This window comes from Ornithorhynchus anatinus, chromosome 11 (assembly GCF_004115215.2).
Source record: "Ornithorhynchus anatinus isolate Pmale09 chromosome 11, mOrnAna1.pri.v4, whole genome shotgun sequence".
NCBI classification, from domain to species: domain Eukaryota; kingdom Metazoa; phylum Chordata; class Mammalia; order Monotremata; family Ornithorhynchidae; genus Ornithorhynchus; species Ornithorhynchus anatinus.
The window spans coordinates 41,789,461-41,807,406 of NC_041738.1; the positions used below are offsets into that span (position 1 = coordinate 41,789,461).

The 17,946-nt window shown below is 44.6% G+C and overlaps 1 protein-coding gene across 1 annotated transcript in view; it reads right to left on the bottom strand.

Moving 5' to 3' along the window:
- The window catches only part of ACSF3 (acyl-CoA synthetase family member 3), a 169,066-nt gene that overhangs the window by 75,242 nt on the left and 75,878 nt on the right, over nt 1-17,946 (bottom strand). Inside the window, exon 7 of the mRNA XM_029075693.2 lies at nt 4,451-4,577. Within this exon, the coding sequence (XP_028931526.1) occupies nt 4,451-4,577 (127 nt within the window). The remainder of the gene's footprint in view (nt 1-4,450; nt 4,578-17,946) is intronic.

A 17,946-nucleotide genomic window follows, 5' to 3' on the forward strand; every position in this document is an offset into this window, starting at 1 on the left:
ACTTTTAAAAATATTAAATGCTTCGAGATGGCAGTTTCAGATTTTGGGATGCGAACCCTGAGGCTTCAGCAACTAGTCACAGCCCCGGCTGACTAGCCACCAGTGGCAGATACTAAGAATAGTGGTCAGGATGATCACCCCACAAACACAAGTTTGGTCTCCAGACTTCAGTTGGCAGAGAACAGCAACAGGCTTTGCAGGCAGCAAAAGGAGTGGAGAAAGAGGAGTGCTTTCTCTTAGCTTATGCCTCATTTTTTCCCTTTAGCATTCTTCATATATATGACAGGCTCCCCGGTATTCACGTGAATAAAAAGCTTGTGTACCAGCAGCCTAGTCAGGATGGAAAAGACTTAGGCTCTTCCCAGTGGACTTGAAACTAGATCTAATGGATCACAAATTGTAAACTTCAGACTCTTCTGGGTCTTCCAAGAGAAGCAGTGTGGCTAACTGGAAAGAGCATGGGCCTGGAAGTCAGATGACCTGATTTCTTAAACCTGGTTCAGGCACTAATCTACTGTATGATCTTGGGCAAGTCACTTAACTTTTCTGTCCCTCAGGTTCCTCATTTGTAAAATAAGGATTAAGACCGTGAGCCCCATGTGGGACAGGGACTGTGTCCAACCGGATTATCTTGGATCTACCCTAACAGTACAGTGCCTGGCACATAATAAGTGCTTAACAAATATCATTTAAAAAAAATGGAATAACCCAGCAAACTCTTCAGTTATTCAATCACAAAAATTACTGAAAACCGTGGATGCAGAAAGCCAAAAGGAAATTTCTCATTTACTATTATCCTGGCATCTCTTCCTAACCACTCTCTCCTTGTCCCCTCCTCTTTCCCCAGTAATTGACATAAAAGACTTCTTAACTTTTTGGGGTTCTGAAGCACCCTAATGACAACAGGAGCAGTCTGCTGGCCCACCCTTCCTGTCCTCCCCCACAAATTCTCAGGAATGGGGGAGTGCTCAAACTCTGTAACACATAACAAAATTAAACTTGGCAGCTCTTGGGAGTGCTGGGGGATACCGGAGAGGTTGCTAAGCTACACCAATGTGCAACCCACCAGGTGGGCATTGATTAGTATTTTTAAGTGGTGTTTTCACTCTGCCTCTCTCACACACAGATTCACGGAAATTCTATCCCCTCTAATTCCACAGAATAGGTGAGAGCTAGTCTGTTTTCTGGAGGCAGGGGGATGATGAACACAGGCATTACCAGGGAAGGTTTGCATTTCTTTAAATTCCTAAAGGAAACGGGAGGCTTATCTTGGGAGTGGCCTTCCAGAGTTCATCACCTTTCAGAGGTTTCCAAAAATAGAACATTATTGGTTTGGCGGGTGACAAAGTAGCTGAAAGGTGATGATCCCACCAAGGCTGAGATGATCCAAAGATGGATCACCAAGCCCTGGGTTTGATGACTTCTGATCAGCCAGTGTATATCTTCCTCTACTCCGCCATTAATCTAGGAATCAATCAATGAACGGTATTGAGCACGTACTATGTGCACGCACTGTATTATGTACTTGAGAGAGTACAATATAACAGAGTAGGTAGACATGTTCTCTAGACTGTGAGCTCATTATGGCCAGGGAATGTACCTGTTTATTGTTGTACTGTCCTCTCCCAAGCACTTAGGACAGTGCTCTGCACTGAGCACTGCTCCGTAAACCTCCTGCACACTCACTGCTCTGCACATTTATTGAGTAAGCACTCAATAAATATGACTGAATGGATGAATGTTCCCTGCACACAGGGAGTTTATAAGTTAGAGGGGGAGACACACATTAAAATAAAACACGGATATGTACATAAGTGCTGTGGAGTTGAGGGTGGGGCGAATATCAAGTACTCAAGGGATACAGATATAAGTACATAGGTGACACAGAAGGAAGAGGGAGGTGGGGAAAAGAGGGCTTAATCCGGGAAGGCCTCTTGGAGGAGATGTGACTTTAATAAGGTTTTGAAGGTGGGAACAGTGGGAGTCTGGTGTATATCGAGGGGAAAGAGTTCCGCGCCAGAGGGAGGATGTGGGAAAGCGGTGAGCGGAGAGATAGAGGAGACCGAGGTGAAATGAGCAAGCTGGTGCCAGAGGAACGAAATGTGCGGCCTGGAGTAGGAAATCGAGGGGTCAGATAGGAGGGGCCAAGCTGATTGAGTGCTTTAGAGCTGACGGTAAGGAGTTTCTGTTTGATGTGAAGGTGGATGGGTAAACACTGGAAGTTCTCTAGAAGTGGGGAGATGTGGACTGAATGTTATTTTAGAAAAATGACCTGGGCAGCAGGGTGAAGTACAGACTGGAGTGGGGAGAGACAGGGGGCAGGAAGGTCAGGGAGGAGGCGGATGCGGTAGTCAAAGTGGGATACAAGTGTTGGGTCAACATAGTAACAGTTTGGATTCGTTCATTCAGTTGTATTTATTGAGCGCTTACTGCGTGCAAAGCACTGTACTAAACGCTTGGGAGAGGACGATACCACAACAAACACATTCCCTGCCCATGACGAGCTCACAGTCGAGAGGGATAGAAAGGAAAGGGAAGATTTTAGCAATGGGAAGGTAGAACTGACAGACTGAATAGTGACAGACTGAATAGTGGGTTAAATGAGAGAGACGAGTGGAGGATAATGCCAAGGTTTCAGGATGGTGAGATACAAAGGACAGTACTTTGTCTACAGTGATGGGAAAGACAGAGGGAGGGCAGGGTTTGGATGGCAAGATGAGGAGTTGTTTTGGGACCTATTTAGTGGGACATCCAGGTAGAGATGTCTTCAAGGCAGGAAGAAATACGAGACTGCGGAGAAGTAGAGAGGTCAGGGATGGCAAGGTAAATTTGGGAATCATCCACACAAAGATGGTAGTCGAAGCCATGGGAGCAAATGAGTTCTCCAAGGGAGTGGGCGTGGGAGTAGATGAAGTTTTAAAATGTTCAAGTTTCAGAATTTACTCTGGAATCATTTAGAATGAAATTAAAAAACAGACACCGTGCCGGTTATACGCTTCCTCTCGGTCCTTATCGATCGCCTTATCAGGGCATTGCAACCAATACTTGCTGCCAAAGGTAGACAACTTGTAAGACGTGAACTTATGCTTTTGCAGTCTACAGAGGCCATTTCTAGAATGATGGACTATTCATTACTATAAAACCAGCAGGCTATGAGATGTACTAGAACTGGCCTCTTCACATTATCCAATACTGATTATATCCAAAATGTGGCCAAATTCAAAGTATTGGGACATGTTATTGTCATAGCCAGAGCTGGAGCAAATGTTCATCAAAAGTTCACACAGAAAGGATAAAGTGATATGGCAGGGATGTAACCCAAATGCAAATTTCACATCTTGCATAAAAAAAAAACCAATCTCTGATGCTCTACGGATATTATTTCAGGGTTCCTTTTGACTAGGGTGACAAGTTTTAGAGAACAGCGTGGCTCAGTGGAAAGAGCACGGGCTTGGGAGTCAGGGGTCATGAGTTCGAATCTCGGCTCTGCCACTTGTCAGCTGTGTGACTGTGGGCGAGTCACTTAACTTCTCTGTGCCTCAGTTGCCTCATCTGTAAAATGGGGATTAACTGTGAGCCTCACGTGGGACAACGTGATTACCCTGTATCTACCCCAGCGCTTAGAACAGTGCACGGCACCTAGTAAGCGCTTAACAAAATACCAACATCATAATGAGTTTTACTTGCCCACCTTCATTATTTTAAACAGTAAAACAGGTTTTTCCCTGTCTCCTATGCAAAGAGTACAGGCTTTAATTCACAGAATAATGTTACGGAATTGCCGAAACTCCATATACACAAAATTACTTTTGATCCTTGGGGTACAAGGAGAGGAGTAAGAGGTCCCCTACTCATTTTAACTTCAGAGATTTAAAAAAGATAGTCCCCCCAGCATCCTTATTGGGGGAAAGTAGAGAGGAAGAAGGAAGCAATGACCTCATTCCTAATTGGTGGTGGGCAAGTTGTGATAATTGTCAATATTTTTGAATTGTTGAATTTTCTACTTGCTTTTATTATTGATTGGATTATATTCTTGTTACATGTGTCTGTCCTCTACAGTTTAGATTGCGAAACCCTATGGCCCAAGGACCATATCTTATTTTGATTCTGGTGCAAATACACCCCAGTATAAAGCATCCCTTTATATATTATAAGCTCTGAAGAAATGTTAGTAATAATAGCGAGCAACAGCAGCATATCATCTGGGTCAATTCTGTTTTGGGGCTCAGCATTCAAGGAAATTCCATTTACAAGCACGCCGCCAGCTTACCTGCATATATTAGGTATCTGGATCCAGCTCTCTAGAGGATTACGATAGCTGTGCCCTGCCTTCGGTCAGAAAGACTGGCGCTGACCAAGATACGATGCCGATGACATTGCAGCCTGTGTTCACGGACATCCCCCTCCAAACGCTGCACATTAAACCGTGTAAAACTAAAATTGGCCTGACCTGTTTTAAACCAGCCATCAGGAGTGAAAGCGTTTCTGGTTTCTGCAGGCTTGTTCCAGTACTCTCGAAACACCGAGGGCCCCTTGACCAGAAGTTCTCCTTCTTTACCCTCGGAGCCAGGTGTCACCTAAAGAAAAGGAAAGAGAAATTCATTCTTCAATGAAGCCATAAAGGAAACCAAATCCTACAGCACAAACATCGGACGAAGCAATTTTGCTGGCCGCTAAGGTTCTGTTTGCTCTGATGCGGCTGCATTTCCGTTACATCACGAATCATTCATTGAGAGGTCTTACCCTAGTTGTGGCACTAGCAGCTTTGGGAAAAGCTGAGTGGAGTAGATCAGACATGGTTCAAGGAGCTGAAACTCATTCAGTTTCTCAAGTGAAGAAAATGAAAAGAGATACAGTTCCTCCTACACCACAGAAGTCTTTTTCAGTGGTAATGGGCTTCCCCAATCCCTGCTCCGTGAAAACTGACCAGTGGTTTAGTTATTCTCACTTTTGACCACTCTGTTTAAAATCAGCAACGAGCTAAGAGTATTTAACAGGAAAGACCAGTTTTTTCCATTGTGCACTTTTAATTGTGTTGATGCCAAAGTTGCTCTGAGCATGAATAATTTCTGCACACAAGTCACAAGTGCGTAGTTAGCACAGAAACGTTGAGGAGGTAGCTGTGAGTGGGAAGGTGCAGGGGGGCCGGAGAAGAGAGAACATAATCAGGGAAGACCTCCTAGAGGAGACGGAACTTCGGAAGGGCTGGAAGAGTGGAGAGCTGTGGTGTGGCAGATATGAAGAGGGAGGGAGTTCCAGGCAGGGGAAAATGCATGACCAAGGAATTGAAGGCAGGGAAAACAGGTGCGAGGTTCTGAAAACAGGTTAGCTCGAGAGGAATACGAGTACTCACTGTACCTTGTTCTTGCCTCTCTAGTGCCAATATTTTGCCCACATCCTCTCTCCTGTCGGGAACTCCCTCCCACTTCATACCCAGCAGACCACTGTTCCTCCCACCATCAAAACCCTTCTGAAATCTCATCTCTTTCATGAACTCTTCCCCAGTTCATTTTTCATCGGCCCACACTATATCCCCCTACCAGTCACTTCAGTGCTTCTGCGCCAGCTGTTTGGGTACCCTCCAGCACTTATGTACATCTCGTTTTCCACTATTACTTCCTCCTTCCTGAAATTTATTTTAATGTGCCTCCCCCACTAGATTGTTAGGCTCCTTGAGGTCAGAGATCACATCTACTAATTCTACTGTACTCGGTATTCAGTACAGTGCCTGTGCATAGTAGGAATCCAGTAAATACTATTCTGAATTGGCATGCAGGGGGAGAAGAGTGGATAAGCAGCACTGACTGAGTGCCCTGAGGCCAATGACCAGGAATTTCTATTTGATCCTAGGGGAAGTGGTAACCACGGAAGGCTTTTGAGGAGTGGTTATATGATGTTTTAGAAAAATGATCTGGTTAAGTAGTGTGACGCACTGACTGGAGAGGGGAGAAACTGGAGGCCCGGAGGCAAGTGAAGAGGCTGATGCAGTAGTCAAATAGGGATATGACAAGTGTCTGGTCTAGCATGGTAACCATTTGGACGGAGAGAAAGGGGATAATCTTGGAAATGTCAATCAATCAATGTTATCTATCATCACGGAAAAACCCCCATCAGGATTTGGCAACAGACTGCTTATGGGAAGTGAAAGAAAGGGAGGAGTCTAGCTAATATCAAGATGCCTTCTCCGATTAAGCTCTCTTTTCTCTGGCTCCCTCTCCATTCTACTTTGTCTGTAGATCCAAATCCGTGACCTTTGGGCTCCACCCCCAATCCCATCTATGCACATAGCTTTAAACTATATATTACAAATTATTTATATATATTAATATCCTTCTCTCCCTCTAGACTGTAAGCTCACTGTGGGCAGGGAACGTGTCTACCAACTCTGTTGTACTGTGCTTCCCCAAGAGCTTAGTACAGTGCTCTATACATAGTAAGAGCTCAAACCCTCAATACCATCGATGATATCAAACATAGTACCAGATGCTGCAGAACGACAAATACGATGACCCAACAAAAGCCGATCTTTGGGTACAACTGGCGAAGTCAAGAATTTTGGTTCCACATTGTATCATGTCACTGCCAGTAATAATAATGATGGTATTTGTTAAGTGTTACTATGTGCCAAGCACTGTTCTAAGCACTGGGGTAGATACAAGGTAATGAGGTTAGCCCACTTGGGGCTCAGTCTTAATCCCCATTTTAAAGATGAGGTAACTGAGGCCCAGAGAAGCTAAGTGACTTGGCCAAAGTCACACAGCTGCCAAGTGGTGGAGCCAGGAGTAGAACCAACAACCTCTGACTTCCAAGCCCATACTCTTTTCACTAAGCCACGCAGTAGTGCCATCTTCAAATACAAAGGCTGACTATATACACATATGCATATTTGCTTATATATTTCTAAATATATAGCATGAAAACCAAGATACAAGGTAGATACGAGTTAATTAGGTGGACACAGTGTATATCCTACATGGGGCTCACAATCTAAGTAGGACTATATATATATATATCCCCTCTAATTCAATCTTTTCACTGGACAAGTTGGCATTTAGTTCTTTTCCATTGTAATTTCATTTCCCAAGCAGGATTTGAACTGAGGATTTCCCTAGTAGTTCACCACTAGACTTTGGAAACACTCCAGGACATGCAGAACTTGACATGACACCCAACAAAATGACAAATCCCAACTCTGTGTTCATCTGAAATAGCAGTTTCAGAACACGGTGCCTCAAGAAAGCATAGAGACACTGTGACCCTAGACACTGTGACCCTAGTTCAAAAAATTTTTTTCAGATTTTTCCAAGAGCGATCTCCTCCAAGTCAGCCACCTTTTCCTCTAAAATATGGAGTTGGAAAAATGAACTCACACATTGTAATGTATTTTATTTAAAAAAAAAATAACTCACAAATTCTTTTCAAGAGCAGGGCCTCTTCCCTGGCCAGACATTTTGTCTCTCTGTGGGTAATGTTGGCCTTCATCTCACTTTTAGAGGGTTGCATGTGTCTGGTGGCCTCTCTCATTTGTCTAGCTTTATGGGGCTGACATGAATCCATGCCGGGAAGCAGCGTGGCTCAGTGGAAAGAGCCTGGGCTTCGGAGTCAGAGGTCATGGGTTCGACTCCCAGCTCTGCCACTTGTCAGCTGTGTGACTGTGGGCAAGTCACTTAACTTCTCTGTGCCTCAGTGACCTCATCTGTAAAATGGGGATTAACTGTGACCCTCACGTGGGACAACCTGATGACCCTGTATCTACCCCAGCGCTTAGAACAGGGCTCTGCACATAGTAACTGCTTAACAAATACCAACATTATTATGAATCCAAAAAGTCACTAATATTTCATCTTTCCTTGGAACCACTTTGTGAAGTCAATTTTTTTTTTCCCTAAACCATATTTTGCTGTCACCCTTCGGAAGGGTTTTCCCTTGCTCTTCTATGTTAGGAACATGCAAGTGTCCGGTACCAATCTGAGGATAGACCCCCAACTAGGAATTCCACCCCTGTAAACTGACCTACCGAATGAGTCTCTGTCTTTAACAACAGAAGGAGGTTCTAGCTATTTTTACGGTACCATTCTCTGACCTGAGCCCTTGACCATTTTTCAGCCACTATTTCCTCCCTGAGGATCCAGAAGAGAGTTTAACTCTGCCTGACACTGAGAGGCTTGGATCGAAAACCAGTGCTTGGAGCCTTCTCCAGAGGACAGAAGGGGCAGAACACTGTAAGGTCCCATCAGGATTAAGGCTGGGGGACTTTGGGCTGGACTTGGGCCCGGGCAAATCTCTCAGACTGACCAGAGGGATTTCTTTTCAAGACCTTGTTCGGTGCCTGCCCAGAGGAGGTCGTTGGATGAGTCGGTCTGTCCAACTGTGGGAGCTTCTGGAATTAGGATCCACAGTTGGACAGGCTGGGATGTACAAGCGTAATGGCTTCTGTGCATACTCAAAACCATCAGACAACCCATTGCCTCTCCAAAGCCTGGTGGGGTCCAGAAAGGGGCTGGGTTCTAGATCCTTTGGGTCCTGTTCATCCTAGGTCTAGGTTGCAAAATTTCAGCCACTTAAAGATTCTTCTCAGGGAGGTTCAGGCTGATCAGGCTGAACCTTGTAGAGACTGGGGTATCCTCAGATTCTGTGTGCAAGTTCAGGTCACCCATCTGGTGGTCTGGGCTTGCTTGGGGGAATCCTGGATTTCTGGGATGGAGAAATGACCACCTATCATCCAGAGGGGAAAGAAAGCCCATAACTTACCGGTGATTGGGCCCAGGGCTCTGTTTGGAATAGTCTGGACCCTCAGGGTCCACTGCCGATGGGAACATCCTGGAGTGGCCCTACTAGGACTTGGCTTGTTTCTTCCATATTCCTGAAACACAACTATCAGGGGCATACACTGGACTTGCTTGGCCCTGTGGCTAAGCCAACTTTTCCACTAATTGGTTCAAGAAGTCCTCATATCCAGCCTTCTGTCGGGTAGAAGGGGTTCACACTAATGAGTTCACGGAGCAACCGTTCTGGTGCTTTCGGGGTTATTAAGTTTGTATTGTCTATGGGTACTGCAGCCAGCTTAATAGCAGTGATTCTGTGGGCTGGGAACAGGCCCGGCCTTTGAAATGACAGCTGGAGAGGACATCGGCTGCCCCCCCTGCCTTTTTCAACTACCAATTTTCCAGTTTGGGGAAAAAGTAATTCCCAGGGAATAAGGCAAAGCTTTAGCTCCAACAGTGAAAATCTTTGAAGGATTTTTCCAACTCCTCCCACTCTGGTAAAGCCATTATCAAAATACCCTTCCCAAAGAAACGGGGTTTCAAGTTGGTTGTTCAGAGGAATCATTCCCTGCAAAATGAGCTACTTCTGACAGACTTTTGGGTTGTCCCCAAATGAAACACCCAACTTCCTTGACCCAGAAATGACTACACATATATCTCAAGTCTTTCACTTCTATGGCACTTAGACAAAGAGAGGCTATGTTATCTTGGGCATAAATTCATTATCGATTTGTCGGCTGAAAGGCAGCCGTCGAAATGTAGTGGTGGTAGCTTTCCTGAGGACACTTGTCTAAAGTGCAAAACTCACCAGTGACAGAGCCTGGACAACGGGATGGGCACTTCCCCATGGCAGCAGCAGGGGCACCTGATGTCCTCAGCTTGCTTTATTTAAAGACCAATGCACTGGGACAGATACTCTCAGAGCTTAGGATGGCACCAAGAAAACAGAAGTTACACCAAGAACGAGGTACCAGCAAACATTTAGAAGAGAAACTCAATAGACCCGACAGAATGACAGTTCTACATCGTGAAATCAATCAAGTGGCATAGTTTTAGAGAGGGTTTAGAACATCTGTACAAATAGGAACTTTCTGGCTAGCCCCAAGCCTAAAAGAAATCATGCTGTGAGAAAGTAAAAATGTTAATACAAATTTTAAATACTTTATTTTAGGTAATTGACTTTCAATGGCATCAGACATAAAATCACGTTGATCCCGAGAAAAGGACTAGTGAACATTATGTGGGCCATAAACATTATTTCGGTAGGCCTGAACTTTTTAAAATCTGCAAGGCTGGTTTAAACAGATATCTTCCTCCTCCATCCCCATACTGGCTCACTTCTTTGTGCTCCTTATTCATACTTCAGAAAATAATTTGCTGCAATGGGATAGAGAGGATAACTCAAAATAGTTTGCTCCCTTTCCTGGACCACTGTGCCTCCACAGATATATCTCATCATGCAAAGCACCTTCTCATTTTGTATTTTTAAGAAGCAGACCTCTGTTTTGTGAGGCACTGGGATTGTTACCAAAGGATGTTTCCTTCTCTACAGATGCTTATGAACTTTTTAAAAGATTTTCAGGATGGGCTGCTCACATACCCCATAAGGTTTTTTTATATATGTATATATATATTTTTCTTTCCCTATGGTATTTGTTAAGCAGTCACTATGTGCCAGGCAGTATATTAAGTGCTGGGGCAGATACAAGATAATTGGGTTGGACAGAATCCCTGTCCCAGAGTCTTAATTCACAGTCACACACACACACACACACACACACATACACACACACTCACAGTCTTAATTCCCATTTTAGAGAAGAGTAACCAAGGCACAGAGAAGTTAAGGGCTTGCCCAAGGTCACAGAGCAGACAAGTGGTAGAGCCAGAATTAGAACCCAGGTCCTCTAATTCCCAGGCCCGGGTTCTTTCTTCTGGACCATGCTGCTTCTCTTTTATGTGTCTAAATGTATCAGAAGGAGAAACCTCTTCATCAGTAACATTTACTGGGGCTCACAAGCTGCAAGGGGCCATCCTAGATTTCGTAGGGTTAAGGGAGTAGTAAACATAAAGAAATGGTCTCTGCCTTTCAGACCCTTAGATTTTAAGTACAGGCAGCCAATCATTCAGGTATGCACCAATTTAAACTTGTCAACGCTGTGATGTAAACACGCCTCTAGACTGTAAGCTCCTTGTGGGCAGGACACGTGTCTACCAATGCTGTTGTACTCTCCCAAGTGCTTAGTACAGTGCTCTGCTCCCAGGATGTGCTCAATAAATACCACTGTTTGAGTGATTGACTTGGGGGCTAGGACCAAGCTGATGACCCAGCCATTTTCTGGAGATACTTCAAGAAGGCCAGGGGGGCCACTCAGCCGGTCCCAACCCTGAGGAAGAAGACCCAGGAGCTCTGGCATCTTGATTCCAGGAAGCTCAGCCCCGGAGGACTGCTCACAGACTCTTCAGTCACAGGGAGCCTGAGCAAAGAGACCCTGGCTGGGTCATATGACTTGTCATATGACTATGACAAATGGAAAACCGCCTGGGGATAATGACCTGGAGAATGAGAAGCGGCATGGTCTAGTGGATAGAGCAGAGGACTCGGAGGCAGAAGGACTTGGGTTCTAATCCTGGCTTTGCCACTTGTCTGAGAAGTGATCTTGGACAAGTCACTGCACTACTTTGTGCCTCAACTACCTCACCTGTAAAATGGGGATTAAGACGTTGAGTGTCCTGTGGGAGAGGGACTGTGTCCAACCTGATTAGCTTATGTTGGTATTTGTTAAGCGCTTACTATGTGCCGAGCACTGTTCTAAGCGCTGGGGTAGACACAGGGGAATCAGGTTGTCCCACGTGGGGCTCACAGTCTTAATCCCCATTTTACAGATGAGGGAACTGAGGCCCAGAGAAGTTAAGTGACTTGCCCACAGTCACACAGCTGCCAAGTGGCAGAGCTGGGATTCGAACTCATGAGCCCTGACTCCAAAGCCCGTGCTCTTTCCACTGAGCCACGCTGCTTGTATCTACCCTGGTGCTTAGAATAGTGCCCGGCATAGCGCTTAACAAATACCATAGGAAAATTAAAAAAAATAGAGTTCAGAGTTCATTATCAGCATTTTCGGGGAGAGCGGTGACTTGGGTCAGAGGGGCTCAAGATACGAAGCCTGCCTGCAGCTCCCTGAAACAGGGGTTCCTTCTAGCTAGCAAATAAAATTTTCTGAACCCCATCTACGACAACTGCCTGCTGAATTCACTGCTGGGTGGGGGAATCCTTCACAGATGTGAAAAGTCAGTATACAAATACAGTAACAAGACATTCCAACTAGAGCACGTGAGACACTAGAGGCACAGAAGTCAGATAGCGTGGGTTTAGGCTACTTGGTCCGAGTAAAATAAAAGCTGAAAATCAGAGTGATGGTCCCTTAAAATTGGTAATGAAAATAGTGGGAAATCATCATTTTCTCAAATGGCCAACTGCTTTTGCAATATCCATTAGCGCTACAGATCTTCACAATCTGAGAGAGTACCATAAGTTTCCTCTTGGGTCACCTGGTTTCCCATCCTGAGTTCTCTGAAGCGTAAGATAATCAAATACCTCAGGCAATATCTTCTAAGATTGTCAGTCAATTCTAAATTCACGCTCCTTCTATTAATCAGCGATTAATGATCTCTTTGTGGATTATCCAGACCCTTTGATTCTCCTCTTTCATTCTTCTGCAATTATTTAGTCGTCTATTACCTGTCTGCAATTTCACCAGAGGCTGGGCCACAAGAGGGAAGAAGGTGAATACTAATCAGCCCGTTCTTCAACCTGTTGGGAGCTCCGGTAAAAGGCATGTTTGCGAAGGAGACTGAGACTTCTTCCGCGTCTCTTAAAATGTGTGGGTTTTGTTCTTGCAAAGCCCTGTGCTCGAGAAAACTCACGCTGTGGTACTCAGCCAGCTCAACACCATGTGTATGCAGTTCTTCTGGCACTGCAGCACGCTACATCACGTGATGTTGGGCAAATGTCCACTAAATAAATTGCTGGCCAAAATGCATATTGTAAATTCAATATGGCACTGTTTTGGCTTAAATGATGTTCCTGAATTATCTGTAAATAAATTTAATTTACCCGTGAAATCACATAACCATGGTTGCTCTTGATTTCGGTCCTCCATTTTGCTGTACCCACTACATAATTTCTCTAAGTTTTCGCGCATAATAAAGACAGTGTGGTTTGGGAAAAAGAGAATGGATCGAAGAATCAGGAGAGCTGGTTCTCAGTCCTTGCTCTGCTACTAGCCGGCTGTATGAATTTAGAAAAAATCATTCAATTTCCCTGGATCTGTTTTCTTATCTGTAAAACGGGAATAGAAGAACCTGACTTTCTTCTTCAGATACATATTATGAGGATTAAATGAGATAAGTGATGTGAAAAACACTTTGGAAAGTTGAAGTGCCCAGTAAGCTCTTGGAACAGTGCTTGGCACATAGCGCTTAACAAATACCATCATTATTATTTTTGAGAGATAGAGGGAGAGAAAGAAATGAGATAAGCATGATCCTTCAGGGTTTCAAAGCAATGCTACTAATTGCAGGACTTTAGGTGTGCAAGTGTGGGCCAGAAAACCACTGTGTGACCGGCAATCTCTCCCACCCTGTGTACGTCTAAAGACTATCCTTGCTACCCTTTCTCACTTGCTGCAAACTGGTATTGTTTCAATTCTGTCTCCTGGGGTTGCAGATTTTCCTGAAGTGTCTACCCCAAAGGAGTCATTTCTAATTGCTCAATGCCACGGTAGGCTGTGTCCGCCCGCTGTTGTAATAATAATAATAATGTTGGTATTTGTTAAGCGCTTACTATGTGCCGAGCACTGTTCTAAGCGCTGGGGTAGACATAGGGGAATCAGGTTGTCCCACGTGGGGCTCACAGTCTTAATCCCCATTTTACAGATGAGGGAACTGAGGCACAAAGAAGTAACTCGCCCAAGGTCACACAGCAGACAAGTGCGGAGCCGGGATTAGACTCCCAAGCCCGTGCTCTTGCCACTAGGCCATGCTGTTTCTTACAGCATGGACAGTGCTTGGCACACAGTGAGAGCTTAGCAAATACACAGTATCATCCTTAATGATATATTATCATTACATTACTTTAGAACATGACATTGGAGCAGTTCTTTGACTTAAGAAGGCAACACGCAATATCGGGAAACGGATACTTCAAAACTGCATCTCTTACAGGAAATAAATCAGAAATCCGGGGACCACGTGTTTTAGTTCTGTTGCACTCTCTCAAGGGCTTAGTAGACACTGGGCTCGGCACTTAGTACGCACTCATTAAATAGTACCGCTCGATTTAGGCCCTGCCCCTTTGATGTCACCATTGTTAGGGATACGAGGATGATATTTACTGTTAATGGCACTGGAAGAATACATAGCGTGTGTGATCCTTTCTGCCTGAAAATGAGGCTGCGAATAGAGAATGTTCCTATGGGTGCACGTGTAGCTGAAAAGGCTGACGTGGGACTGACAATTCTGCCACATCGCACACAGACAAAGACGGTCTACTGTTTTGCTGACATTTTGCTATTTCGCTTTAGTCTTGTGATGCTCTCGAAGCTTCTGTTTGAAGGAAAAAAAAATATCGCTTTCTTGATTGCAACATGCCAGACTGGTCTGTCTGCCACAGTTGTCTCTCAATATTCAGACGACAAGCTGCACTCTCTGAGGCTGCACTCACTGCATCTTTAAAGTGGTTTTATTCCCCCCTGTTCCCCCCGTTTAATTTTTTCCCATTTAGCTCACAATTCAGCAGCTGTTTGCGTATCCTACTCTCATTTATTCTACGCACATGTCCCACCGAAAGAAGCTATGTTGAAGTGAGTTTAGCTTTGGTGCTGGAAGACTGACTTCGATTCAAGACTTCATCATCTGTGATCCTGAGGTTCCATCTGATGGTGAATACGGTACGTGGGTTTGATGGATTTTCTTCAGTAAGTCACCGACAGTTCTGTAGGGTTTCTCATCTCACGATCAGCTGGAAGACTGGACGCTAGGTTCGAGTTTGGTCTAAAGCTTTGGGAGTCGGAGGTCGTGGTTTTTAATCCTGACTCTACCACTTGTCAGCTGTGTGACTTTGGGCAAGTCACTTAACATCTCTGCGCCTCGGTTACCTCATCTGTAAAATGGGGATTAAGACTGTGAGCCCCTTGTGGGATAACCTGATTACTTTGTATCTTCCATGCCACTTAGAACAGTGCTTGGCACATAGTAAGCGCTTAACAAATACCATCATCATTATTATTATTACTATCACATTGTCGTCATTCTTTGTCTGATGGTCTTCCAAAGGACATGCTGGCCTTCTAAACCTACTATTCAACCCTGCTTCGTTCTGCTGGGTGGGGATGGAGAATTTTAGCACAACTGGACCTTCATGGGACCCTGAAAAGATTTCTCAGGACAACCACAATTACTAAGTAGTTCTTGGAGCCTAAATTTACTGATGATGTCTAATGCTCTCGTGAAGTTTATGAAAACATTCCAGGAGTCATGGAATTGCTTCTTGTATGTCTTCTGAACTCGGCAGGCTGTAAAGGTCACATCCTTATTCCGTGCTTGCCTCAAAGCACATGGTAATTCCAGGACTAAGCAGTTGTTAATATTCTTCAGTAATCAGTCCAGAAGGACACTGACCAGGATCTTGTAATACTGGAGAGCCGTGAGATGATAGGATAGTAGCAAACTTTGCTCTTTCACTTTTTTTTGTAGAAAATAACAACTTTGATAGTCCTTACGAACCCCGGATAACCTCCTCCGTGTTTTATAAGTTCATGTAAATGCTTAAGCAAAACCTCTCCTTGCTTGTATGTCTCGACACATGTGTGACCAGATCCAGGGACTTCATCGTGTTTCATCGCTCTGACCACAGTTTATCTTCTGCAGAAGTAGGAAGGAGAGACAACTCTTCCTATGTTGGCAGTTCCCTGCCTATCATCATCAGTGATATTTCTTGAGCGCTTACTGTGAGCAGAACACATACTAAGTGCTTGGGAAAGTATAATACAACAGAGACGTTCCCTGCCCACAACAAGCTTACCGTCTAGAGACGAGCTTAGAGGCCAGAGAAGGCAGCTCATCTTGAATGATGGAATTTTTGAAGGGGTTGTTTTCATTTCTGCGGGATTCCCTTCTTGTCTGTGACGAGAGTTCAGTTCAGAATGTCCAATTAGAGCAATCTGGATTTACTGGGGAATAGTCTGACCCCCTAATAGTTTCATGCTGTGAAATCCCAGCAGGACGGGTGTTCCTAGCGTTTTTGCTGCTTCTGGGTTTTGACGTTCTTTTAGTATTCTTCTTGGGTCCTTGAAAGAGATCTAGAAGCTCTAATCCGATCTAAGATTAGCCCAACGTTCTACTTGCATCCTTCAGAGGAATACCATTTGATGCCCTCAGAAAGAGCACAGTCTTGCTCCCCTGCAGGGCAGGGAGTGCAAAGTGAAATCTCAACATCTGCAGGTGCCACTAAGCTCCTTGAGTGGTGAAATGATGTGGAAATGGGGCCAACCTCCAGAAAGAGATCATAAAGCTGAGTGAGCGGGTTAAAAAGTGGCAAACGAGGGTCAAGATGAGCAAGTGCTAGGGAACGTACCTAGGGGAGGACGATCCAAATTACAACTAAATGATGATGGGCTCAGAGCTATCAGTCACAACTCAGGAAAGTGTTCTCAGCATTAATAGCGACTGTTCTTTCAAATCATCAACCCAATGGGCAGCAAGTGCCCCAGCGGCCCATTGGATGCTAGGCAACATAAAAAAAGGGGGGTAGAAAACAAAAGATATTACTTGGCCATTTCGTAAAACCATGAAAGGACCACTCCTGAAAGATGCTGGGTGTTAGGATGGACATGATAGAGCTGGAGATGGTATACGGAACAGCCATCAAGAGGTATTATTTTTGCCTTAGTCATCAAACATCTAGGCAGAAACTTGACAATACCCCAAGAGATGACTGGGACATCAATCTTTAGGCAGTAATGCATCACAACATTTACCTGCACATCGCTCCACTGCGTGGAAATCAAATGCTGAATGGACTCCAAATTTCTCATCATATCAACTCAAATTTTGGCAGAGGCTCAATCCACATTTTATCTAGAGCAGAGCTCCTTGGCAGCAGGCACCTCCCCATTGTGTAATTTAATGATGTTATGGCTGGCTTGCAAACAGTAAAACAGAAAAGCCGTGACGTTATCTTAATAGGATTTTGTTTGCCGCACTCGGAATGTCACCGGCACCATTCCCCAGTGTCCAGAGATGCAGCCAGTTTAGCGGGAGCATCGTATGTTACATTAAAATTCAGAGTTGGGAGAATGTATCCATCCCAGCCAATCACACCTGATCCATACACACGGAGCCCATACATGCACAATATTAGGTGCATGGCAAATTCAAAGTAAACAATATTACAGCTTACAACACAGTGTAAGTCCTCAGCCCATTTATTTTCTGCTTACTGAAAATCTTTATAAAGTCCCCTTTGCGGATACCCCAGCCCTAAGTTACCAGCACTTGCTGAAATCAAAAGATGTCTAACTGTATAGAAAACCTTTTCACCCAGTGCAGTAGTTTAAGGCATGTTCCACTGTTTCACTCCAGTCTAACAACTTTAACATTCAGACACATTCTGCCCTGGACGGTAGGTGTTTGACAGCTTTTCACCGTAGAATAGATTCAGCAAACAAGCTGGACCATACGGTGTCCTAGATAAGATTATGTTTTCCATTCAGGAAAATAAAAGGTTGTTATAAATCCTCAAGAGCACTGAATCTGTGCGATTACAAAATGCATATTTTGAATGCTTCAATTTTACCTCTTTATTAGCAGGCAGCAAAGATGAATTGGGGATATAGAGGAATCCTCAGCTGGCAAGCAGCCCTTTGGTTGATCTAAGCTGCTACTTGCTTTCCAGTGATCTAATAAAAACCCTCCTCTCGCTTCAAAAGTGTGTTATCGGGAAAGAGGTAGGAGTGAGTGGAGTTGAAAGCATCTAATGATTTTTGAGATCACAGTGGCACAGCCTATTCATCCGAGGAAGAGCTTTTCAATGCGGGTGGGGGCCGTGTATCGGGTGATCTGGGATTCTCTTCTGTGTGGGCTCAGGTCTTCGAGGCAGGCGAATGGACTAGGTGACCTTCCA